Here is a 27,353-nt window from a genome sequence, read left to right as displayed (position 1 = left end):
ATCATTTTCCGCTAACTTGTGACAAAAAATAAAAAATTCTAGGAACTCGCCGTGCCCCTCACGGAATACCTTGGGGTGTCTTCTTTCCAAAATGGGGTCACTTGTGGCGTAGTTATACTGCCCTGGCAATTTAGGGGCCCAAATGTGTAAGAAGTACCTTGCAATCAAAATGTGTAAAAAATGGCCTGCGAAATCCGAAAGGTGCCCCTTTGCCCACCTTGGCTGCAAAAAAGTGTCACACATGTGGTATCGCCGTACTCAGGAGAAGTTGGGTAATGTGTTTTGGGGGGTCATTTTACATATACCCATGCTGGGTGAGAGAAATATCTTGGCAAAAGACAACTTTTCCCATTTTTTTATACAAAGTTGGCATTTGACCAAGATATTTTTCTCACCCAGCATGGGTATATGTAAAATGACACCCCAAAACACATTGCCCAACTTCTCCTGAGTACGGCGATACCACATGTGTGACACTTTTCTGCAGCCTAGATGCGCAAAGGGGCCCAAATTCCTTTTAGGAGGGCATTTTTAGACATTTGGATCCCAGACTTCTTCTCACACTTTCGGGCCCCTAAAAAGCCAGGGCAGTATAAATACCCCACATGTGACCCCACTTTGGAAAGAAGACACCCCAAGGTATTCAATGAGGGGCATGGCGAGTTCCTAGAATTTTATTTTTTTTGCATAAGTTAGCGGATATTGATTTTTTTTTGTTTTTTTCTCACAAAGTCTCACTTTCCGCTAACTTAGGACAAAAATTTCAATCTTTCATGGACTCAATATGCCCCTCACTGAATACCTTGGGGTGTCTTCTTTCCGAAATGGGGTCACATGTGGGGTATTTATACTGCCCTGGCTTTTTAGGGGCCCTAAAGCGTGAGAAGAAGTCTGGAATATAAATGTCTAAAAATGTTTACGCATTTGGATTCCGTGAGGGGTATGGTGCGTCCATGTGAGATTTTATTTTTTGACACAAGTTAGTAGAATATGAGACTTAGTAAGAAAAAACAAAAACAAAAACAAACAAAAAATTTCCGCTAACTTGTGCCAAAAAAAATGTCTAAATGGAGCCTTACCAGGGGGGGGGGGGGGGGGGGTGATCAATGACAGGGGGGTGATCAATGACAGGGGGGTGATCACCCATATAGACTCCCTGATCTCCCCCCTGTCATTGATCACCCCCCCTGTAAGGCTCCATTCAGACATCCGCATGATTTTTTACGGATCCATGGATACATGGATCGGATCCACAGAACGCATGCGAACGTCTGAATGGAGCCTTACAGGGGGGTTATCAATGACAGGGGGTGATCAGGGTAATCAGGGTGATCACCCCCCTGTCACTGATCACCCCCCCTGTAAGGCTCCATTCAGACATCCGCATGATTTTTTACGGATCCATGGATACATGGATCGGATCCACAAAACGCATGCGGACGTCTGAATGGAGCCTTACAGGGGGGTTATCAATGACAGGGGGTGATCAGGGTAATCACCCCCCTGTCACTGATCACCCCCCCTGTAAGGCTCCATTCAGACATCCGCATGATTTTTTACGGATCCATGGATACATGGATCGGATCCACAGAACGCATGCGGACGTCTGAATGGAGCCTTACAGGGGGGTTATCAATGACAGGGGGTGATCAGGGTAATCAGGGTGATCACCCCCCTATCACTGATCACCCCCCCTGTAAGGCTCCATTCAGACATCCGCATGATTTTTTACGGATCCATGGATACATGGATCGGATCCACAGAACGCATGCGGACGTCTGAATGGAGCCTTACAGGGGGGTTATCAATGACAGGGGGTGATCAGGGTAATCAGGGTGATCACCCCCCTGTCACTGATCACCCCCCCTGTAAGGCTCCATTCAGACATCCGCATGATTTTTTACGGATCCATGGATACATGGATCGGATCCACAGAACGCATGCGGACGTCTGAATGGAGCCTTACAGGGGGGTTATCAATGACAGGGGGTAATCAGGGTGATCACCCCCCTGTCACTGATCACCCCCCCTGTAAGGCTCTATTCAGACATCCGCATGATTTTTTACGGATCCATGGATACATGGATCGGATCCACAAAACGCATGCGGACGTCTGAATGGAGCCTTACAGGGGGGTTATCAATGACAGGGGGGTGATCAGGAAGTGTATATGGGTGATCACCCGCCTGTCATTGATCACCCCCTGTAAGGCTCCATTCAGACGTCCGCATGTGTTTTGCGGATCCGATCCATGTATCCATGGATCCGTAAAAATCATGCGGACGTCTGAATGGAGCCTTACAGGGGAGTGATCAATGACAGGGGGGTGATCAATGACAGGGGGTGATCAGGGAGTGTATATGGGTGATCACCCGCCTGTCATTGATCACCCCCCTGTAAGGCTCCATTCAGACGTCCGTATGCTTTTTGCGGATCCGATCCATGTATCCGTGGATCCGTAAAAATCATACGGACGCCTGAACGGAGCCTGACAGGGGGGTGATCAATGACAGGGCGGTGATCAATGACAGGGGGGTGATCAGGGAGTTTATATGGGGTGATCATGGGTGATCAGGGGTTTATAAGGGGTTAATAAGTGACGGGGGGGGGGGGGTGTAGTGTAGTGTGGTGTTTGGTGCTACTGTACTTACCTACCTGAGTCCTCTGGTGGTCGATCCTAACAAAAGGGACCACCAGAGGACCAGGTAGGAGGTATATTAGACGCTGTTATGAAAACAGCGTCTAATATACCTGTTAGGGGTTAAAAAATTCGGATCTCCAGCCTGCCAGCGAGCGATCGCCGCTGGCAGGCTGGAGATCCACTCGCTTACCTTCCGTTCCTGTGAGCGCGCGCGCGTTCACAGGAAATCTCGGCTCTCGCGGGAGGACGCGTATATGCGTCCACCCAGAAGAGCAGGACCGCCGGCAGGACGCAATCCTGCGTACGGCGGTCCTGAGGTGGTTAAAAACTAAATAAAACTTTGTGTGTCAAGTCCTCATGCATTCTGTTTATGCTTCCTGTCAGCAAATATAACCATTCATTGTTTATATTCAGAAGCAGGAAACCTGTCTTGATCATTTGCTAACAAACAAGGAACTTTAGGCAGTGTGTGCAATGTTTTCCACTAGATGTCACTGAAGTAATATACCTCATTATATATACATTTCTCTTGTCCTCAAAAAGCCATTTAGCGTGATCATAGGGTTGTCAACATTATTCTCTTGAGTGTATTTCTCTTTTATAAAAAATACCCTGAAAATTAAATATTTACAATCATAATGCAATGAGTATGGCTAAACTATGTTCAACCGCCTTAATGCTTTATTTCATTTATATGATGGCTATACTCACTAAGTATATAAGCCTGCACATCTTATTCCAGTACTTGAACATTCATAGACTGAGATCTACATACAAAAATGAGGCAGTCTCTAGGCACATATGTAACCAGGACTGGTTGTAGTTCTAGTAGACACATGTACCAGTGCTCATTGCACCCTCTATAGTTTTGCTTCTGCACCTTTTACAGGGATAGATCTACCGTACTATCAGCCTAAATAGTACAAAAAATGTTTTACCATTTGTTTAATAGCAGCTAACACCAGATAGTATAAACTAATAGGGCTCTAGAACTACCCAATTAAAGGTCTATCTCATTAGAGACAAGCCCTTTCAAAAAGCAGCTGTCAAAGCAGGTCATGCTCCCAATACCACCATCAAATAGCTTATTTTGCTGGGGAAGCCCCTGCCATTGAGGCATTTCTAGTAGTAAAGAGTAGTATTTAATTAGATGATATTAATATAAGGACAGCTGCAGTTCTTCACAAGGAGAGCAGCTCCGTACTCTCTCAGAGAAGGTTGTCCCAAGCAGGTCACACCTCACAATGATGTCCATATTGGCATATGGGCTAAGGTTGTCTTCTTGAGACAAACCCTTTAAATAGGGAACGGTATTATAGTATGGTTAGTTGTAATTAAACAGAATAAAGTGAATAAATGAAGAATATAAATATGAAATGCCTTAGTGTATAAAATCTAAAACACTGTTGTGTTCAGCAAAGAATAGCATGGAAGTGACTGTACAATATACAGGTTTAATTTCACAGTATATTATCAATGCTGTCCCACAGATCTATAAATAAATCCAGCTATATCAGATTACTATATATACATATATCTTTGAATCGAGTATCATTAAAAACAAGCACACAAAAAGGAAGTCCCACACAAAGTCAACTATACACGTAAAGACTCCATTCAGATGTATTTTAGAGTTAATATTACAGCCACAAAACCCGAACCTTCTGGAGTTGAAGGGGGTGTATCACCTATATTTTTTTCTGTCAGTTAAAGGAGGTTTTTTTGACAGTTTTTACTGTTGACCCATCTTCTAGATAGATCATCAGTATCTGATCTGTGGGGTCCAACAACCGGGACCCCCGCTGATCAGCTTTGAGAAAGCATCTGGCTTTTCCTAGGCCATGTGACGTCACGTTCATCAGTCACATGGTCTAGGCACAGCTCAGCCTCATTGAAGGGAATGGGGCTGAACTGCGATACCAAGCACAGTCACTATACAACGTACGGCGCTGTGCTTGGTTTGCCGAGAGAAGTCTAAGGTGCTACCGATCGACAGGGGTCCTGGGTGTCGAACCACCACTGATCAAATACTGATGACCTATCCAGAGGATAGGTCATCAGTGTAAAACTCTTGTAAAAACCTCTTGAAAACAAGATAGTGACGCATATAATTTTTTAAAATCTGTTTTTATTTGCTGATTATATTTTTTTTATTCTATTTACTGAATATGATTATGGGGTAGATATCTTGACTGAACTGTTGTTAAGAACATTTAGGTATATCTTTTACAGCGGCCACCATGGGCCATCGACGCAACGGACAGGAGGGGACCTCACTGACTTCTGTGGGAGAGTTCTGTTTCATGCTCTGGGTCCTGTGCAGAGGTCTGGAGGGAGTAGATAACCTGTGATATCACCTATTGCTAATGGTGGAGCCTGTGTTATCTGTGTACACAGGTGATATCTGTCTTTGTAATCCTGCATGTAATGATAAGCAGATAATTGCAGAACAGTGATCTGTACAGACCAAGAAATTGTGCCTATTAGTGGCAAATGAAGGATTTTAGAATTAGGAAAAAAAATATAGATGGTAATATGGACAATTGACTATAAGATTGCCAAATATTCGTTAAAAATATCGTTAATATAATCACTTGATTTAAACAATAGATCAGTTTTTGGTGACACATTGCCTTTTAGGAAGCATACAGTTATCCAAGTTTGGTTTCTTGAACCATAAGAACCATGGTTTCTTGTAGCTGTAATATGGATGTATGAATGCAGCCTTATAAAAATCACATACATACCCTTGTAGATCTTGGTACTAGCGTTCTTCTTTAACATTTGTGTAACTTTGCTTTCAAGGTCTTCGCATTCTTCATTTAAGAAGCGAAAGCATGTACACTTGGAAGAAAGAGAGAACTGGTCACAGACCTGGAATATGGATACAAGACAATGTAATTATATGAAAATTCTGCATTTTATTGAATAGATACAGTGGGATGCAAAAGTTTGGGCAACCTTGTTAATCGTCATGATTTTCCTGTCTAAATCGTTGGTTGTTATGATAAAAAAATGTCAGTTAAATATATCATATAGGAGACACACACAGTGATATTTGAGAAGTGAAATTAAGTTTATTGGATTTACAGAAAGTGTGCTAGAATCGTTTAAACAAAATTAGGCAGGTGCATAAATTTAGGCACCACAAAAAAGAAATAAAATCAATATTTAGTAGATCATCCTTTTGCAGAAATTACAGCCTCTAAATGCTTCCTGTAGGTTCCAATGAGAGTCTGGATTCTGGTTGAAGGTATTTTGGACCAGTCCTCTCTACAAAACATCTTTAGTTCATTCAGGTTTGATGGCTTCCAAGCATGGACAGCTCTCTTTAAGTCACACCACAGATTTTCAATTATATTCAGGTCTGGGGACTGAGATGGCCATTCCAGAACAGTTGTACTTGTTCCTCTACATGCCTTAGTGGATTTTGAGCAGTGTTTAGGGTCGTTGTCTTGTTGAAAGATCCAGCCCCGGCGCAGCTTCAGCTTTGTCACTTATTCCTGGACATTGGTCTCTAGAATCTGCTGATACTGAGTAGAATCCATGCGTTCCTCAACTTTGACAAGATTCCCAGTCCCTGCACTGGCCACACTGCCCCACAACATGATGGAACCACCATATTTTAATGTAGGTATCAGGTGTTTTTCTTGGAATGCTGTGTTCTTTTTCCTCCATGCATAACGCCCCATGTTATGGCCAACTAACTCAATTTTAGTTTCATCACTCCACAGCACCTTATTCCAAAATGAAGCTGGCTTGTCCAAATGTGCTTTAGCCCACCTCAAGCGGCACTTTTTGTGCTGTGGGAGGAGAAAAGGCTTCCTCTGCATCACTCTCGCATACAGCATCTCCTTGTGTAAAGTGCGCCAAATGGTTGAACCATGCACAGTGACTCCATCTGCAGCAAGATGATGTTGTAGGTCTTTGGTGCTGGTCTGTGGGTTGACTCTGACTGTTCTCACCATTCGTCGCTTCTGTCTATCCGAGATTTTTCTTGGTCTGCCACTTCGAGCCTTAACTTGAACTGAACCTGTGGTCTTCCATTTCCTCAATATGTTCCTAACTGTGGAAACAGACAGCTGAAATCTCTGAGACAGCTTTCTGTATCCTTCCCCTAAACCATGATGGTGAACAATCTTTGTCTTCAGGTCATTTGAGAGTTGTTTTGAGACCCCCATGTTGCTACTCTTCAGAGAAAATGAAAAGAGGAGGGGAAACTTACAATCGACCCCCTTAAATACTCTTTCTCATAATTGGATTCACCTGTGTATGTAGGTCAGGGGTCGCTGAGCTTGCCAAGCCAATTTGAGTTCCAAAAATTAGTTCTAAAGGTTTTGGAATCAATAAAATGACAACAGTGCCCAAATTTATGCACCTGCCTAATTTTGTTTAAACAATTATAGCACACTTTCTGTAAATCCAATAAACTTCATTTCACTTCTCAAATATCACTGTGTGTGTCTCCTATATGATATATTTAACTGACATATTTTATCGTAACAACCAACGATTTATACAGGAAAATCATGACGATTAACAAGGTTGTCCAAACTTTCGCATCCCACTGTATTTACAGTTACCATTAGTATGTGCATATATCTGTTTATTTGTGACTATATGTATTGGTTCCGACGATTTTGTATTAAACACTATGTTTCTTTTGTTGTAGCACCCCCTGCTGATTGCATGACTGATATGCATGGATATGACAGTGATGGTCAGACAGTATCTTCCATTGACAAATGTTATCAGTCACTGACGTGGAAGCCATATCAGACCTCACACTGGAGTTGCCTGTACAATACACATTCTGAGAAAATGTAAGAAATAGTTTCCAATTCAAGAAAAAGAGTTACAATTTTATGTGAAGGATCAAACAACGTCGGGTCCTCTGTAATGTCTGACATTGAATGCCTGTAGGCAAGGCTTACAAGGATGCTTTTTGTGGCAAGTCCTACACTAAGAGCATTAGACCTATGTAGCAGCAGTTAATCAGCAGCCGTGTGTTACAGATTGCTGCAGCTTTTTATGGTTGTAGCATGAGAATCCAATAGTGGCTTGTCTTGCAGCTTATCATAATTCCCAAAATGGCGGCTTAGGTGAAAAACGACAGTTGTGTTGAGTGGATTTTAAGTGATTTTTAGTGATTTACTTTACAGTGTGTTTGAGAATGCTGAGTTTTTCTATGCTCGTTGTTGAATACATTCAGGAATAGATGGGAACTTTGATTCATAACAGAGGCCGGAGATGAGTAGAGACTTATGGTAGTATGGGTTGACTTGAAAAATGGCAAAAAATCATATTTTACATTGCTGGATCTTAACAAGGTTCCAAGTAGAGCTTCAACATGCAACAAGAAGAAATGGGAGTGAGACAAAACATTTTTTGAGCCTTTAATTTAATGAAAACAATGAATAAACTGAAACAGGCTGTTTTTCAGCTGATCAAAAGTTTAGGACCACCTGCCTTTAAAAGGCCAAATCTGTGCAAAGATGTGGATTCATTGTCATTTTCTGTCAGGTAGTCACACGTTGTGATGGCAAAGGCAAAAAAACTCTCCCTTTTTGAACGTGGTTGGGTTGTTGAACTAAGCAGGTTCTCTCACAGCGCGCCATCACTGCTGAGGTGGTACGCAGTAAGGCTCCATTCACACGTCCGCAATGTGTTTTACGGATACACGGAGCCACGGATCCACAAAACACGGAAAGCGGCAATGTGCATTCCGCATTTTGCGGACCACACATTGCCGGCACCAATAGAATATGCCTGTTCTTGTCCGCAATTGCGGACAAGAATAGGTCATGTTCTATTTTTTTGCGGAAACTGAAGCACGGATGCGGACTTGCGGATCCGCAAATGTGGATGCGGACAGCACATTCTGGCCCCATTGAAAATGAATGGGTCTGCACCCGTTCCGCAAAATTGCGGAACGGATGCGGATCCATTTTGCGGACGTGTGAATGGACCCTAAGACAGTCATTTGGAATTTCTTAAATTCTTAAATGATCCTGAGGGTTATGGAACAAAAAAGTCAAGTGGAAGATCCAAAAAAATGTAATCAGCACTGAGCCGGAGGATCCAATTGGCTGTCCGTCAAGACACTGGACGATCCTCTACCCAAATTAAGGCCCTTAAGGCCCTGACTGCAGCCCCATAACCATCAGACGGCATCTGAAACTGAAGGGCTTCAAAAGCAAAAAACGTCTTCAAAGACCTTGTCTCCTTGAACGCCACAGAACTGCTTGTTTGGACTTTGCAAGAGAGGACCAAACATGGGACATTCAAAGGTGGAAGAAAGTTTTATTCTCTGATAAGAAAAAATTTAACCTTGATGGTCCTGATGGTTTCTAACATTACTGGCATGGCAAGCAGATCCCACCTGAGATGTTTTCTACGCGCCACAGTGGAGGGGGCGCCATAATTGTCTGGGGTGCTTTTTTCTTTCAGTGGAACAATGGAGCTTCAGGAAGTGCAGGGGCGTCAAACGGCCGCTGGCTATGTCCAGGTGTTGCAGAGAGCATTCCTCATGACTGAGGGCCCTCGTCGACTGGGTTTTTCAACAGGACAACGCTACAGTACACAATGCCTGCAGATCAAGAGACTTCTTCCAGCAGAATAACATCACTCTTTTGGCCCATCCTTCATGTTCCCCTGATCTAAATCCAATTGAGAACCTTTGGGGATGGATGGCAAGGGAAGTTTACAAAAATGGACAACAGTTCCAGACAGTAGATGGCCTTCGTGCGGCCGTCTTCACCACTTGGAGAAATGTTCCCACTCACCTCATGAAAACGCTTGCATCAAGCATGCCGAAACGAATTTTTGAAGTGATAAACAATAACGGCAGAGCTACTCATTACTGAGTTCATGTTTGGAAGTTAGATTTCTGTTTTGTGTGGGGTTTTGTTTGTTTTTTGCAGGTGTGGTCCTAAACTTTTGATCAGCTGAAAAACAGCCTGTTTCAGTTTATTCGTTTTTTTAAATTAAATTGAATGCTCAAAAAATGCTTTGTCTCACTCCCATTTCTTCTTGTTGCATGTTGAAGCTCTACTTGGAACCTTGTTATGATCCAGCCATGCTAAATATGATTTTTTGCCATTTTTCAAGTAGTCTTAGACTTTTGATCAGGACTGTATATCCCTAAAAGTGTCGCCGATTCATCCGGTAATTGTGATTTTCAAGCATGCTTAAAAATCATTGTTTGCCAGCGGCAGATCATGCCTTCCAATCACTATCTGCCCCCGGCAAACAATGATTCTGTATGGGGACAAGCAATGGCATACAGTGGAGGAGACTGCTGCAGTGCTGCATATAATAGCAGTGGTTTCTCCACTAACTAGCAGGCGAACGCTTCCTTCCCTACAACTGTCAGCTAAATATTTTAAATGTAAAACAGCCTTAAGGGTAGTATTACACTACTCGATGTACGAGCAGTGTGAGCGCTGATGGATGATAAGACATCTATCGGCACTTGTTTGCACCACCCTGATTACTGAGGGAGGAATGATTTCTACTGTGGTCATTCCTCCTTTATTCACTTCCATTCATTATCGGCAGCACATCCCTGATTAAACAGAGAAATGTGCTGCTAATAATCGGGCATCTTTCTTCTTAATGAATCAGCCGAAAATCGAGATGGGCATCATCAGGTGATCGATTGCTCAATTATACGAGCCAATTATCAGAAACCAGCATTCCTATGAACGCTTGTCCCTGATAAGAGGCCTGATTATCATCCGGTCTAATAGGGGCTTAACAGAAAGGCTTGTGTGCCCAGACGTTGCTGCTTCTGGCTTATGTGCTCCAAATAAAACAACTTATACTTAATTTGGCAATACCTTGGATTATTCTTACACGTTACCTTACCTGATTCCATTTAGGCTGAACCCACTCCCTGAGATAGCATTCCTCAAATTAACCTGGTGCTTTCTTGGGCTATGTTCTTATCACATCTATGATGTTTGCTTGTCACATATGACGGGAAAACTACCATTGTACATGCTAAACATGTGTATAGGATTTTATTAGCCCAATGGAAGCCAAAAGAGTGACCTTTTGGCCTCCATCTAGGGGCAAAATAAACAGTGAAAAATAGCGTGTTGGACTACACTATTCCATACAATGGCACCTAGCAAAAAAGTAGACTTTATTTTTTATTTTATTTTTAACAATGGGACATGGATGCTACTGTATGGTATCTGCCAGAGGCATCCCAGCATATATGTTAGATGGAGGCCATAAAGCAAAATATTATATTTCTCTGCAATGGGAGCTGCAGGGGCATGTTTTATAAAACTTCCCCCATCTGATTGGTGAGGTTCTCGAAGCTGGACCTGTTGTGCGCTATACGGTCACTAGTGTATACACAGTATATAATCTTCATGTGATGTAGTGAGTTTGCAGATGTTCAATCACCCTGTTCTTTCACATAGTCCTGCGGTGGGATACCAAGTAATCACTGACAAAGGATTTAACTTTTCAACTGTGGATGATGCCTATGTATGCCAGAAAAAGAACCACTTTCAGGTCACAGTTCACATCCGAGTGATTGGAAACCCCAAATATATCAGAACACAGTTGGGCCTCAATCCTGTTGACAGATTTATTTTGAAAGTCTTTGGAGTTAAGGTAAGCCTCATTCTATGCATATTTTTTAGAGCTCCTAGAATGATTTATTTCCATATAATATGAAAAGCCATGGTGTATGTATAGCCTATGACACAATTCACTGGCCTTCGTTTGTTTTTGGCATGTGGGAGTATTCATGGAAGACTATACAGACTCCAAGCAGATGATTTAGAACCTATGACTTCAGTGTTGAAAGGAAATATTCTAACCATTGAGCCAGATGGCCAGTTTTATAAAACCCAACAGGCAAAGTATTATATACATACAGAGCAGTAGGCAGAGAAGGTTGTCATTGAGCAGCCACGTATTTCTCTTCCTTGTCAGTCAGAGCCATCAGTGTACACTAGGAGGCACATTTATTAAGACTGGCATTTTAGACCCAGTCATAATAAAGCCCTAAGCTGGCAGTAGATCCGCCGAATTTATGAAGAGGCACTGGCCACTCCATAACTTCGGCACATCCAGCGCCATTTCTAAATGTAAGACTGCTTCTGAGCTGTCTTACATTAAGACCATTTTCTATGCCTAGAACAAGCAAATAAAACAGAGAATGACACAGGCCTGCTGGCCTGCCTCCTTCCCTGCCCACGCCACATTCACAATTTCAGACCTGGCGTGAGTGGGGCGAAGTCACAACTAGAGATTGCGCCACCATCTGCTACTTTAGGCATATTTCAGCATAGTAAATGACCCCCTAGATCTCTACCCAGCTTGTGGAGCTGACTGTGGAGAGGGATGTTGCTCCTGCTTTTTTGGGGCTCTCTAGGAAATAGGCGTCCTGGGCCTCATTTGCCACTCTGCAGCCACCATGTCATCTGTGCGATATCTATTTTTCTTATAGTGTTTCTTTTTTATACAATTACACTTCTTCTGTATAAATTATTATTTTCTGGACATAAAGCAGATTACCATGGTATTAAAGACAGTAAGTAAGTATCAAACCTGGATTTAAAGGACCAGATTTGTATAGTAATAACTTCTTAAAAATGCATTTCAACCAGTTTTTTTAGAATGCCTCAGCTCGCTTGACGTGTCTGTTTTTAGTAAATACTTGAATTTCCCATAAAAGAAGGTTGTACCATTCCTGTTATCCCTCTTGGAAATATAAGTATAGAATGTCTCCTTAAAAAAAAAAGGACACTAATGGATACGAGATCTGTGGCAAACAGATGCCCTTCCTTTGTTCAGTCAGTGCTGGTAGTGTCAGACTGTGTAGGAACATACCTTAATGACAATGTAAATGATAACATTTAGTTGATAATTTATTCCTATATCTCCAGGAGGAATAATAGAGGGATGCTACAATGCAGAGTTATAAGCAAAGTATTTTTATTTCATGGGCAATACAAGTATTTAGAAGAGGTCCTCTGTAAGTAGCCCAAGTTGTTACACAGCCTAGTGTATATAAGCAGCGGTACTGTATAAATGTACTGTGTATTCTGTGTGTTAACATATTAAATGTTATTATAGGTAGAAGCAATGAACCAGACAATCACCATTGAGCAGTCTCAGTCTGACCGCTCTAAGAGAGCTTTCAATCCCATTACGTAAGTGCTTCTCTCATCTACCTCTTCTGTCCAATAAGTATTCCACTGTATTTAACATGACTTTAAGAAGGTTAAAAACACTATTTACCTATGACAAGGTTTTTCTTAGTCACCATAGTAACAGCCTTTTGATTGAACAAAATAAAAGAAAAAAAAAGAAAATATAAGTATCAGCCAATTTACATCATATTGTCCTTTCCACCACCTTGTTTAACTTTTATTTTCCAGTCCTGCACTTCCATGCCTTTGGAGCTCATGACAAACATGCAAATATGCATGACTAGAGGACCCCATTAGGCCTCACCCTCTTAAAGGGCACGGCTAATTCATTTTGTTTGGGACTAATTATATGAATCTCTCCTGTTGGCAAATACTGGAACTCAAAGCCTCCTGACTTGTTATTTTCCAAGATTACATCAGAATTTTTCTCTGCCAGTATACTTCTGGTTGAACATTAGGATTACGAATACAAGTTGTAGATGACCAAAACATAAACTTGAGGGACTGTCAAGACTATCATACTTTATGTAGCATAGCTGACAGTAGACTGGAGAAGCTGGGAAATGTGTTCAATAGAATATGAAATCTCTTGTGTACTGAGGTAATAAAGCAAATGAGGAACCCTGTGAGATGTATATGTTACCTGTTTATCAAAAAGTGATGGAGGAACCTAAACATCAGCAACACGCTGCTGGACAATATGCCTGCAAATGTAATTAGTGAAGATGTCATATGCACCAAATTTTATCAGACATATGGTAGGGCAGGAATATTTTGTTCTGAAAAATTTGCCAAACAATTATGGATGATACATAAATAAAACAAAAGCAGAAGTGAGTGAAGAAGAGCTGTTTGATGAGTGCAGAAGATTTTATTTGAAAGGGGTTGTCTAATTTTAGAATACTGATGTCCTATCCTCAAGATGTCAGGAATTTCAGATCAGTAGGAGTCTGACACTCCCAATGATATAGAGAAAGGTTGTAGCCAGCTCACCTCATCGTCCTGCACGGCGGTGCACGGGGCGGACTCAAGCCAGTCCCTTGTAAGCGGAAGAAGATAGGAAAAAATGCTCCAGCACCGCAGTGGATAGTATGAAAATCCCGGTCTTTATTAACACCACAGAAAATTCAGGTGTATACAGCAATCGGAGACAAACACTGGTGGTCCCCGGTACCCCGGATCTACGCGTTTCGAACTATTGAGTTCTTAGTCATGATCCTAGGTGTCTCCCATGCTCCAAGCCTCAAATACTATCCGCCCGCCACTATCCCCTCCTAGTAAGGGAGGGGCATAGTGGAACAGGGCCGGCAGCAGAATCAGCTGGGCCCATGGGAGACACCTGTGTAAACCCAATCACATGTTAACAATCCAAATCCCTATAGTATTCCATGAAAAAAGTAATATATACATAAATAAAACAAACTGATATAAAATCCTCTGTAGGTCGTCTCTCCAGACATATTTAACATAAGATTCTATTCTGATTCCATATGAGTCATGAATAAATAGATCTAATATTCAAAAGACAGAGATACAAATAGATACAAAATCTCTGGATCACAGTCAGCGCACGAAAGTAAGAATTTTATCGTATTGTATTGTCCCATTTTTATCACATGTGTGTCACATCTTGGTTTGGTTCCATACATTGTTCTTTTAATTTTTCTCCTCTCTTTCGTTCATCCAATATATTAGAGTATTTGATTTTCTTCCTTATGCTTGGAAAACGCATTGTGTGAGCCGGGGTCAATCTTTAGACTGAAAAAAAGGGGACTGCATTTATCAGACATAATACATTCAGTACCTGATCCATATAACAAGTCCGTGGTGCACCATATCATGTAATGGATGATTTGATAGGTGTAAAAACACCCAATTATATATATAAAAAAAAATTTCGATTAAAAATTAACATATACCTAACTATAACTATATAGGCTGGTTAGATGTCATTACCAATTCCATCTCATTTTTGTTTTTAATGTAGTTGAGTTTTTATTTCCAAAGATTTGGCCTTTGTATTCCCAATTTCTTTGGTCAATCTAGTATAGCAATAAGATTGTTATAACAATAAGATAGATTTGCAATTATCATTGGCCAGCATATATTATTTTAAAAAGGAAAAAATCCCTTTATGTAGTTCTGTATATTTATCCATTTTGTACATGTACATCACGGACGAGTTATTAGACTGTATAGACTGATATACAGATTATCCATATTTTTCTGACATATAATAAGTTGTTGTATAAAGTCCTATATATTATTCATATCATCATTTTTTCATTTCTAGGACATGAACCATTTGTACCCAAGGCTTTTTTTTAAAAAGTACAAACCAACAAATACAAACGACCAAAACCGCATGTGTGTCCACATCAGCGCTCTAGTTCAGCCTATGATGTTTAAGTATTTCTTGTTCATCTGATATGCAGGGGTATGCAGACAGGAGAGAATGAATTCTCATCCCCCTGCAAAACCCACTGCATGATCAGATGATGTGAATATCGTCAGATGCACATGCGGCTTCAGTTCTAGCGCCAGAACCTACTAGTTTTAGTATTGTTTTTATGATGGTATTTTAGTGAGGAGAGAACAAACCATTGCAAAAGGGAAGAGGATGATAAACCTTTAAAATTAAAATGAACATATATTAGTATATATGTTGGGCTAAAAACAATAGCAAAACCGGACATATGCTGCAAATCCCTTTCAATATAAATACATTAGTTCCCTTTTGAGATTGAGCCCCAAAGGATATCTTGTGCTCAATCTCCAGATCCAAAATGCCTCTCTGAGGAGAATTTTTTGTTTTAGGTTTCCACCCCTTTTTGTATCTCTGTCTTTTGAATATTAGATCTATTTATTCATGACTCATATGGAATCAGAATAGAATCTTATGTTAAATATGTCTGGAGAGACGACCTACAGAGGATTTTATATCAGTTTGTTTTATTTATGTATATATTACTTTTTTCATGGAATACTATAGGGATTTGGATTGTTAACATGTGATTGGGTTTACACAGGTGTCTCCCATGGGCCCAGCTGATTCTGCTGCCGGCCCTGTTCCACTATGCCCCTCCCTTACTAGGAGGGGATAGTGGCGGGCGGATAGTATTTGAGGCTTGGAGCATGGGAGACACCTAGGATCATGACTAAGAACTCAATAGTTCGAAACGCGTAGATCCGGGGTACCGGGGACCACCAGTGTTTGTCTCTGATTGCTGTATACACCTGAATTTTCTGTGGTGTTAATAAAGACCGGGATTTTCATACTATCCACTGCGGTGCTGGAGCATTTTTTCCTATCTTCTTCCACTCCCAATGATAACCTGTTTGTGGCAGCTCCATTACAGTGGATGGAGTCAGAAGCAGGAGGCTCCATCTACTGTGTAGTGGTCATGCCAGAATAGGAGCTGAACTTGGGGTATGCTGGCATGGCCACTACACAATGGACAGAGCCTTCTCCTTCTGGCTCCTTCCACTGTTATGTTTCTGGCACAAATTAGATTGCTGGAGGTGCAGGGAGTCAGACTCCTGCTGATGTGATATAGATTACTTTTCCTGAAGATACATCATCAATATCTAATAGGTGGAACACCCCTTTAAGAAATATGGTACCCTTAGGGGTTTCAAGACAGCAATCTGTGTCAGAAATTCAACCAAGTCAACAGAGAAATCTGCCAGTGAGTGGTGGACAATCCCCTCCTGTGTGACTACATGTATAATATGGAAGTTATGTGTCGTCACAGCGAAGCCTATGGACATTGTGGAAATATTGTACCAATCTTCCGTTTTGATTAGTTTTTCTTATGTTTTACAGGGTAAATTTGCCTCCAGATCAGGTCACTAAAGTAACTCTGGGAAGGTTACATTTTAGTGAAACTACAGCAAATAACATGAGAAAGAAAGGGAAGCCAAATCCAGATCAAAGGTATCGACTTACCGTACAATATATGGGCTCATCATCAGAAATCAGATCTTCCCCCCAGCTTCCTCAGTTAGTAAATACCCTTTACAAGTGTTTGTCTCAAAAAAACTAGAAAACAATACCTATATTAGATTTAAGGTTTATTCCTAGTTAGTCTACCGTTATCATTCTAGTTTCTCACAATTTTTTTCTGATGTTTTTCAAGTCCAATAGTGAAATCTATGGGAAAAACTTCAGAAAAATCACCATGCCTAGGGCATGCTGTGTTTTGAAAAAAAAAAGGCCACAAACCAAAACGCTTTATATGTAGTGTGGCTATTATATCACTATAGATGTTAAAGTCACATATAGCTGCTACATTTTTAGTTAAAAAACTCCTAAAAACACAGCAAAAATCTAGCCTAAAAATGGCAGTCATAGTGCCCTCAAAACAGAGTCCTCTAGAGATACAGTACTTCATACGAGTGCTAACCAGAGTGTCAGGTTAAGAGACATCCAAAGTGTAACTATTGTATGGGTGCCCTCAAAGAACAGTTACAGCCACAGTGCCCCTAATTAATAATATTGTATTATATTTTATGAGTCTCTTACTAATCATTATGGAGGAATTTTTTCTGGAATATTCCTATACTTTTATAGCTGTTTTGGCTATGTTCGCATCTATCTTCTATCTAGTTTGCAGTTCTCTCAGACATGGTGGGTGGAGACTAGCTGCCATCCATCACAGACAAAAAGTAGAGGAGAATTGCTTCCTAACCTTTTCACATGCACTCAGAAGCAGGCCCGGGATCATAGAGGGCATTACAGAGAGGTACTGACTTGTATGGTTGTGAATAAAGCACTTCTAAGTTTATAACTCAGCCCATGTTGCCCCAGAAGTCTACTTGTTTGTGTTTGCTCCTGCTCACTCCTTCCCTCTCCTCTCTATAGACTTGCATTGACATGTGTAATATCCTGGGGAGCTAGTTTGTGCATAACTAGACATTTCTCACTAATAAGACATATTACAAAGTTTCTTGTGGTCACTTGTACTATTGATTTATTCAAAGTTGTGTAAAAAGTTAGTGACTATTTAAGAGATTGTCTTTGCAGTCCTGCCCTGGTGTAGGATTGAGTTCCCCCTGCATCCTAATAGAAGTAAGAACAGGTGTATTAGTGACAGATATGAGAGAGGAGATGGGGGAGGGAGAAGAGGATAAGGAAGTATCTATATATACTTGCATGATGGTTAGTAAATGATTGATCAGAGACATTTCATCATCGATTACAAAATGGCTATAGTATGGAAAGCAGCTTTGGAGCATACACTGCACATATAAGTTGAAATTGTACTCTAAACACTGATATATTTATGAAGTTAATTTCAAGTAGGATAGAATAGGGCAGCTATTATTATAGGAATTATAAATTGTAAGCGCAGCTAAGGGTTATTATTTGTGTTCATTCTATCTTGATTGTCAACGCTTTCCTGATTGCCTTTTTCACAGGTATTTCATGTTGGTGGTGGGTCTGTATGCTATAAGTAAGGATGAACCTTATCTAGTAGTAGCACATGTCTCCGAAAGGATCATTGTAAGGGTATGTGTGAATTCTTTGTTCATTTTGATACAATATTAGTGTTTAATGTCTGCATGTTATACGTTAAAACATTGGTACAGTACATATCAAGCTATGTAAAAGGCATGCATGAGTACCAAATCACAAACTGCACACAAGTAATTTCATCTTTTTTCGCCAGATAGATAAAAATATTTGCCCACATACAGTATATGTTACGTAAATATCAACAACCTCTAAATACTTAGGCCCACATTTAATAATCAGTTGATATCTGATTTGAGTGGAAAGTACAGGTTTAAAATCACATTTAGAAATGCTCCAAATTTGGGCAAAACTTGCAACATTTTTCTTTTCACTCCCCAAAAAAATAAATCAGGTAATAAAATGGGTCCTAACCCAACTAATCATTTACTTTTAGCGTCAAAGCCAAATGACTTCTTTAAATGCAAAATGTTTTTAAAAAGGTACAATTTTTTTTAATTTTTATATTTTATTAAAAATCAAAGAATTATTTTACATACATCTTCAACATCGTTATTACTTTTCTTCCTTTTTACGCCTACCCATATTACCCTCCCAACCCACCTTCACCCCCCCCCCCCTTTGCAATGTGTCTCTCTAAGGACGAGTCAAAATAAGGAGGACTAACATTTCCAAGCACCCCATATCCTAGTCCATTTATCCTCTATATTTCTCTGTGTATAGAGAACTTTCTCACATCTCTTGACCTTATTCACTAAGTTTAACCATATAGTTAAATTTGCTATATTCCGTGAGAACCAGACCCGTACAATCAAGAGTCTTGTCAGGAACACTACTTTTAACAAAATAATCTTTTTGTCTTTGTGGCAGTTTACTTTGGAGAGTCCATGATTCAGCCTTAAAAGGGATCACCACTTTTAATCTTTCAGTAATAACCGTATCAATTGCTCCCCAGTACCCTTTTAATTCTATTCAAAACCAGAACATGTGCAAAAAATCTGCCCCAGGTGAATCACTAGGACAACTGGATGTACTTTTCAAACCACATCTATTAAGTCATAATGGTGTGACATATATTCTATGTAAAATATTAAATTGAACCAAGACGTGATAAAAGTTGTGCGACTCTAATCTTAAATTTGAGAATATATTTTCCCAGTCATCTACATGTATCATTGGACATTCAATTCCCCAGGCTTTTTGACCGGGAGAGCTTATATTATTAAAAAGTGCTTTAACTAGTAATCTATAAAGTTGGGCAATCTTAACATTGTGACCTTAATCCCCTATTAATTCATTTAAAGGTGTAGAAGTGTCTATATCTAACAAAGATTTTTGTTTAAGACTGTAAAGTGCCGAACGGAGCTGAAAATACCTCAACCATGATAAATTAGATATATATTTTTTTTTTGCGCTAACTCCGCAAAGGGAAGTATATCTCCTTTTCTAACCTATGTGCAACATAGAAAATATTTTTTTGCCAGTACTGATGCCCTGCTAATTACTCTATAACCTGTAAATAATAATTGTGCCAAAGGGGGTGTACAACATGAGGATCCCTTTATTCCCAGCCATCCTCTAATAGTGCACCAGGACTTACTAAACAATTTCTTTATCTCTCCATAATCCTGCCACTCATTAGCTAAATGCCCAGATTCCAAAGTAAACATATTGTCGTAACCAGATCTGTTCACCAAAGTCCTACATAGTGGGCTTTTCTTCCAATGGCAATATAGCCATAACTGAGCAGATATAAAATATCCCTTAGAATATGGAAGGTTCAATCCTCCTCAATCCAGCTATAAAAATGTTCCAGTTTTAGTCTTACACGCTCTCTTCCCCAGAGAAGATCATTAATAATTATCTCGATCAATTAAAAAAATATATCCTCAATCCATATTGGGGAATTCCTGAGAATGTAAAGGAACTGGGGTAAAATCACCATCTTAACTAGGGATATTCTATCAGCTCTAGATAAGGGAAGTCTAAGCCATATTGCAATTTTAGACCTCAATTTACTTATCAAAGGGTTCAGATAAAGATGCAAAAAATCTTCAGTCTTGGGGGAAATAATCATACCCAAATAATCAAAAGAGTCTGAGATCCTCAGCATGCTCAGGGGGCCTTTATTGGGAAGTTCAAATGTATCTACAAGCATAAGAGTAGTTTTGGACCAATTAACATCAAGACCTGAAACTTCACCAAAGGAGTTGATTGTTTGAATAACTCTTGGGAGTGTAACATTGGTATTATATATGAAGAATAACACATCATCTGCATATAGCAAAATGCGGTCCTCTATTCCTACTGTCCCAAACCCTTCAATCACAGAATCCTGCCTCACCCTAGCTGCAAGGGGATCAATGTAAATATCAAACCGTAATGGGGAGAGAGGGCACCCTTGATGGGTACCTCTACTCAATGAAAAATGATTTGTCAAACTCCCGTTGATATTCAAACTGGCCTTAGGGGAGTTGTACAAAGGTTTAATCATATTAATAAACCTAGAACCAAATCCCATTTTTTCTAAAACCTTCCAGAGGAATCTCCACTCCACCCTGTCAAAGGCCTTAGAGGCATCAAGAGATAGGATGGAGCGAGAAACCCCCTTGGAAGACTGCAGATTGGCAAACAGACTATGGAGATTATAACGTGTGCCCTTGTTGGGAATAAAACCATTCTGATCGGGGTGTATAATTGATGTAATCTAGGACCCTAGAGAAAAGCTTCACATCCGTATTCAATAGTGAAATCGGCCTATATGACTCCATATCCAAGGGATCCTTACTTTTTTAAATATTAATATTATCACAGCTTCTGACATTGATTCTGGGAGGATACCCTCCTTTAATAATTCAGTAAACACTCCCAATAAACAAGGGAGAATAACCTCCCTATATTTACCATAAAATTCATATGGGAGTCCATCAGAACCAGAGGAGGAGTTTCCCGAGCAAGCTTTTAATGCTGCCTCTAACTCATACAGGAAAAGATCAAGATCAAGGGATTCTCTCTGGGTGTCCGTAAGGACCGGTATGTCCAAATAGACATCAATCATTTCATCAGAAATAATATTATCTGATTTATATAACTCCACAAAATGTCTAACAAAGGTTCCTTTTATATACTCTTGATCTTCGATTATCCCTCCAGGTGAACGAATACTTAATATCTCTTTTTTTTATCCTGATTCGAGCTCACCCTAGCCAGTAATTTCCCTGGATTCAGCAAAGTATATCTGTTCCCTGAAAAAGAGTCTCTGCTGGGCCTTATCCAGGAGAAAGTTGGAGTATTCCTGACTGGAATTCTCCATAAATTCACGTTTTATTTCTAGAGAATTCCATCATGGCACCTGCCACTGCATCTTTTAAATTCCTTTTTCTTATACCATATCCCTTTCTTAAATTAGAAATAGTACTAATAATTACCCCTCTAATAAAGGCCTTAAATGCATCCCATACCAATTTAGTTTTTGCTGACTTGTAATTGTTATCCCAGAATTGTACAAACTCCTGTTCCATCATTTTATGAGTGTTTATTAAGGAAATCCAGTGGGGACTTATTCTAAAGGGGGGTCTTACCCTGTATCTGTTGTCCGCCAATAACACCTCAAGAGAGAACGGTACATGATCGGATATTGCCCTGGCCTCATATTTCATTTGCTTTATACATCTACAGTAGTTTATGTTTATCAGATCTAAATCTATCCTAGACATAGAATTTCCAGGCTTACTTACACAGGAGTACACTCTTTTCCCTCTCCCTACAATGCCCCATACATCAACAAAGCATGATTCCTGACAGAATCTTGCCAAAGGGGACCCTTGTACAGGCGTCTGGATGTCTGCCACTATTGAAGTCCTATCAATCCCTGGATTTATAGCACAATTAAAATCCCCATTTACTAGTGTGGGACACTCAGGCCAACGATCAATGAAGGTTAACAAATAATTAAGTATTTCAAGGGAGGGGGGACATAAATAAAAGCTAAGACGCATAATCTCCCAGCAAGCTTTCCATAAAGAAAAACATCTCTACCCTATTTATCAATAGAGGATGCCCGGCAGACAAAATCAATCCGATTATGAACTAGAACTGACACTCCTCTAGAATAAGTAGAATGATACGTCTGCATGGCCCATCCTCTATCGAGTCGAGCATCTGTCTCGCCCGTAAGAGGAGTCTCCAGTAGGCACACAATCGCTGGTAAATGTCTCTGAACCAAGTGAAGAACCGCTTGTCTTTTACGTCTAACCCCCAGGCACCAAACATTCCAGGTTAATATTTTAATCGACATCAACTAAACGAATAGGTCCCCAGAAAAACTAAAATAATTTAAATAGACTAGAAGACGTCCCCTCCCCCCTCCTCCTGAAAGACACATCTCAAACCCTCCTGTACACCCCCCGATCCTCTTTATCTGCCACAATAATGCACCAGATCTCTTAACTATGACCACTCCTCCCCCTCTCCTCTCACCCCATCAGTATCAAAAAAAGGAAAATACAAATGCAGGACACCAATTCTAAAATATTAATTCTGATCCAACCAGTCCGACACAAGATCAGGGGTATAATAAAAAATAATTAAAGAGTTTCCCCTTTAAAAATTATCTGGAATTTAGCTAGATAAACAAATAAGTATTTAATGTCCCTTTCTTGCAAAAGTTTTTTTTACCCCAGTAAAACTGTGTCTATTTTCTTGAATCTTTTTGGAAAAATCAGCAAAAAAGGACACTTTACTCCCATTATGTACGATGGAGGGACATTCACGGGCCCTTCACAGAATCATATCCCTGTCACGTGAAACAAGTATCTTCACCATTATTATCCGTGGAGGCTTTCCAGGAATTGGTTTACGCCCTGTACCCAGATGTGCTCTTTCTACCAAAAAGAGTGGCGAAAAATTTTCTTTTCAAAATTTCTCGATTATTAAGGACTGTATCATTTCAACAATGTTCTGTCGTTCTGCGCCCTCTGGCAGACCCATGATTCTTACATTACATCGCCTCGACCTATCCTCCAATTCCACCGCCTTCTTTTTAAGGATGTTAACATCCATCCTTAGGGAGGAAATTTGAATATTTTGGCTTCACTCTCCAAGTTCCTCACAGATTTTTCTATAATTGTGACATCGATCCTGAATCTTAGAAACATCATCCTTTATCAGGGTCACATCAGACTGGATTACACCAAGTTGCAATGAAATGTCCTGTATCAACTCTCTGGGTTTTTTTTGTTTTGTTTTTTAACTGCCACTAGAATTTCTTTTAGTGGGGAAGATTCAACAATAGACAGTTCAGGAATATCCTCTCTCCCCCCCTTTCCTCCTCATTAGTACAATCCTCCATCGCCTCCTCCATTCTAGATCCAGCATTTTTTTAAAAAATTGGCATCATAGCTCCCTCTTTGACCGTACATTAGGAGATTTCCAAAGCTGGTCTATTTTTGATGTTTCAGTAGACTTATGACCTGTTTTAGAGTGGTCCAAAGATCGCCTATTCAAAGGTACAAATCAGCAAAGAACATGTATGGCTGTTCATACAAGATGTAATAAGAAATTCAGACAGTAAGATCATTGCAAAGAATTGGGTGCAATGATCATCAACCACACACTTCAGTTTCATTGGTGCATACACTATAAATGTTGGCCGCAATGCTCAAAGTATTCCTGCATTCACATCAGGTATAATAGCTAGTTATAAATACCCAAGATGAAATATGCTGTACAGTTGTCATTTAGAAGGCTAGTATGCATGCCCAGACAAGTGACACTCTGTCTTCTTCTGTGATGGAGTTTGTCAGCACGTGTGACTCCCCATCACTCAGATTTGGATGTGAAAGAATAGATGTCATCAAGATGGTTCGCAATAGTTTTCATCTGCCAGCAGAAGCAACACATGGCATTAGGCTAACCCTGATTTATCTTTGAAATACAAAGACCTGCAAGAGATCAAAGATGGTAAATCGGAAGCCGGGTGAAGTCAGGAGCATGGGGCAGGGGTCAAGTTCTATTTAGATCTAATAGTAACTGCATGTATCTGAGAAGCCTCATCTCTGATGGCTGGCAGAGGAGAAGGTTAGGGAAAATGGACTCTATCTAGATTTACTGTGTTAAGAAAAGCCAGTTATACTTTAAAGTTGTGCCCACTTTCACAATCAATATATTGTTTTAACTGTCCTTTTTTATGAGTAGGTGCAGCGATGTCATAACAATTGAAATATACTTTATTAGGGAATTTAAGGTACTTTAATAAAAATAAAAAAACAACAACATCTAAATGGTCCCCTTAGTAGCACTCTCAAGGTGCATTTACACGGCCCCAAAAATCGAACAGATTATCGGGAACGACTGCTCCTGCGAATAGTCGTTCCCAACAATCTGGCCATGTAAATGTGCCGCTGAACACCTGATGAACAAGCAAAGCACTCGTTCATTGGGTGATCCTGTCGCTTGTGCAGGCACCACCAATTATGGCTTCTGGGCCTCATCCTCATACAGTGAAGAAGATCTCTGCATGTAAATGCCACGGTCTCCTTCACTGGACGAGCAGCCAATTGTCAGGAAGGAACACTTCCTTCCCGACAATCGGCCGTTCAATTGGCCTGTGTAAATCCAGCTTAAGTGAGCATTGCTAAGATAACCATCTTTACGGCGTATAATATGCTGGATTTGGCTAACAGTGAGATGCAGAAGCAGGTTTCTCAGTCTGCCTCTCCTCTCCCTGCCCCAGATGCTACCTTCATACCTGTGTAAAGGATGTTTTACTAATTATTTTGCTTATACTCCCTATTTTTCTAAGATTCACTGTCTATTTGACCTGCTGCAGCGCTGATTGCTGGCAGTGCTGCTTCCTTATATCTGCCTGGTGCATCCCTGAATAGTTATGAAACAGGAATATAGAGGGGAGCTGGACTGCCAGCAGTCAGCACTGACAGTTAGTGTTACACAGGGACACATTGGCAGAAAGCTATAACAAGCTAAATCACTTACTGTCAGCACTGATTGCTGACAGCCCCACTTGCCTCTGCCCATCTTCCCAATGCTTACTAATTAACCATTAATACACCAGACAGATATAGGAACGCAGTGCTGCCAACGATCAGCACTGTCAGCATGTCAAATAGGAAGAGAGCCTCTTTCAGTTCGCTGAGGGGACTTACAGGTTGTTGTTGTTAATTAAAGTACAAGTATATTACAAAAGTAATTTAAAAAAATTAAATTACAGTTAACCTTTAAATGTGTCTTAAAGGGGTTTTCAAGTAATAATGATTTTTACGTAAGTGCCCCCAGTGTCACATAGTAATGTGGGAGGGAACACCACACCGACAACAGGAGGGAAGGGAAAAGGAACTAGGCCTCAAAGCTAGGGAAAGGGAAACGGTCACTACCTATGGAAACCATAATCCTAGCCCTGACTCCTATCTGTATGAACAGACCTTGAGGGTAGGAAGGTTCATACATTGGAACCTAAGAGTACCTGGAGTAGTGTCTGGGCTTGAGACGGCCTGTTCCTTCCAATATGAAAGAACCAGCGTCTCCCTGAGGACTAGTAACAAAAGACAGAGAGGAAATAACAAAATATGAAAGGGAAGCAACACTTAACTTATGAAGCAAATGGACGAGCAGGAACTCTGAAGAGGACCACACACCAGCACTTCCAATACCAAACTGAAGCTATCAACTGCATAGCATGATGGGTGAAGCCAGACTAAATAGAGGAGTAGTAATGACCACTAAGCTACATCTGAGACAAGAGGTGTGGTCATACCAGCAACAACACTGAAAACAACAGATACCATCATGTGCAGCCAGTCTCTTAGGTCTTCTGACACCTGTCACATTAGAGACCGTGACACCGAGCCTGACTGATGAAACAGAAGATCCATACTTAGCTGCACCATGCCATTCCTATCCTCTGTGAAGCCTCGGCAGCCTCCATTTTCTGGTCCCGGCACTGTTTTGTTCTGGTGGTGCATGGTCATGGTCACAGCGGTTCAGGTGACCATGCACATGCAGCACGAAATGTAAAACAGTGCGGCGATCAGAAGATGGAGACAGCGGCGGCAGCATGGTGAACCAGAGCGCTGTTGAGAAGGTAAGAATGACTCTTCTGTTTCAGCAGGCAGGCTGTGGACACTTGCTTAAAAAACAAACCAGAAAACCCCTTTAAATAACACAAAAAACACTTTAGCAACTTTTCCATACATTTTCATTAAAAACATACTATCATATTGTGACCAAACCTCCTGTGCATCTGTGTGTCTCCTAGGTTACAGACTACAAACAACTCCTGTGTAGTCTGACACTGCTTGTAGTTTGTAGCGACATAGGTCTGCATAGGAGCTGTAGCTGTGGTTATATTCTTCATCAAGACTATTTGCAAATTAGCTTAAGTTTTAATTTTAAAATGAATCAATATAAAAAAAATAACATTTGAAAACATAACTTTTATTATTATGGAATCCACATTGGTATCTTGTAGTGTTGGATTAATCTGAAAAATGGTAATAGTAATTGACTACCTCTTATCCATGAATGATTCTACAACGATACAGCTACAGTAACATAGAACACATGCAGTTAAACACAAACTTGTCATGCATTTTAGAAAATGTTGTTTTGTGCTTTGCATCTTAGGCATCAAACCCTGGGCAGTTTGAGAATGATAATGATGCCCTGTGGCAGAGAGGGCATGTCCCAGAGACAGTGGTGTCTCACGGTCGAGTAGGAATTAACACTGACACACCAGATGAAGCCCTGGTTGTCTGTGGTAATGTGAAAGTGATGGGGACAGTGATGCATCCATCTGACAGTCGAGCAAAGAGGAACATCCAGGAGGTGAGCCCCAAGGAGCTGTTATGCTATTCTGGTCTACACTGCACTGGTACAAACATCACTCAAGTGACACAAAAGATATTGCCTTCTTCAAAACACATTAAAATATTATCCTACCTGAGCAGCGTACAGTATTCCTCCTGTCACTAGAAATTACATTTGTCTGCATCACGTTTGTCACTTTCATACTATTGTCAACAGGGCCATAAATTGCAAGAAC

At 40.5% G+C, this 27,353-nt stretch overlaps 1 protein-coding gene across 1 annotated transcript in view; it reads left to right on the top strand.

Annotated features, from left to right (window-relative positions):
• MYRFL (myelin regulatory factor like) overlaps positions 1-27,353 on the top strand; it is a 158,525-nt gene that overhangs the window by 33,182 nt on the left and 97,990 nt on the right. The window contains exons 5-11 of the mRNA XM_044277209.1: positions 5,447-5,538; positions 7,314-7,464; positions 11,077-11,272; positions 12,743-12,819; positions 16,646-16,756; positions 18,241-18,331; positions 26,936-27,136. Of these exons, the coding sequence (XP_044133144.1) occupies positions 5,447-5,538; positions 7,314-7,464; positions 11,077-11,272; positions 12,743-12,819; positions 16,646-16,756; positions 18,241-18,331; positions 26,936-27,136 (919 nt within the window). The remainder of the gene's footprint in view (positions 1-5,446; positions 5,539-7,313; positions 7,465-11,076; positions 11,273-12,742; positions 12,820-16,645; positions 16,757-18,240; positions 18,332-26,935; positions 27,137-27,353) is intronic.

The sequence above is a fragment of the Bufo gargarizans genome, chromosome 2 (genome assembly GCF_014858855.1).
Source record: "Bufo gargarizans isolate SCDJY-AF-19 chromosome 2, ASM1485885v1, whole genome shotgun sequence".
Lineage (NCBI taxonomy): Eukaryota > Metazoa > Chordata > Amphibia > Anura > Bufonidae > Bufo > Bufo gargarizans.
This window is presented reverse-complemented; position numbering and strand designations above follow the sequence as displayed.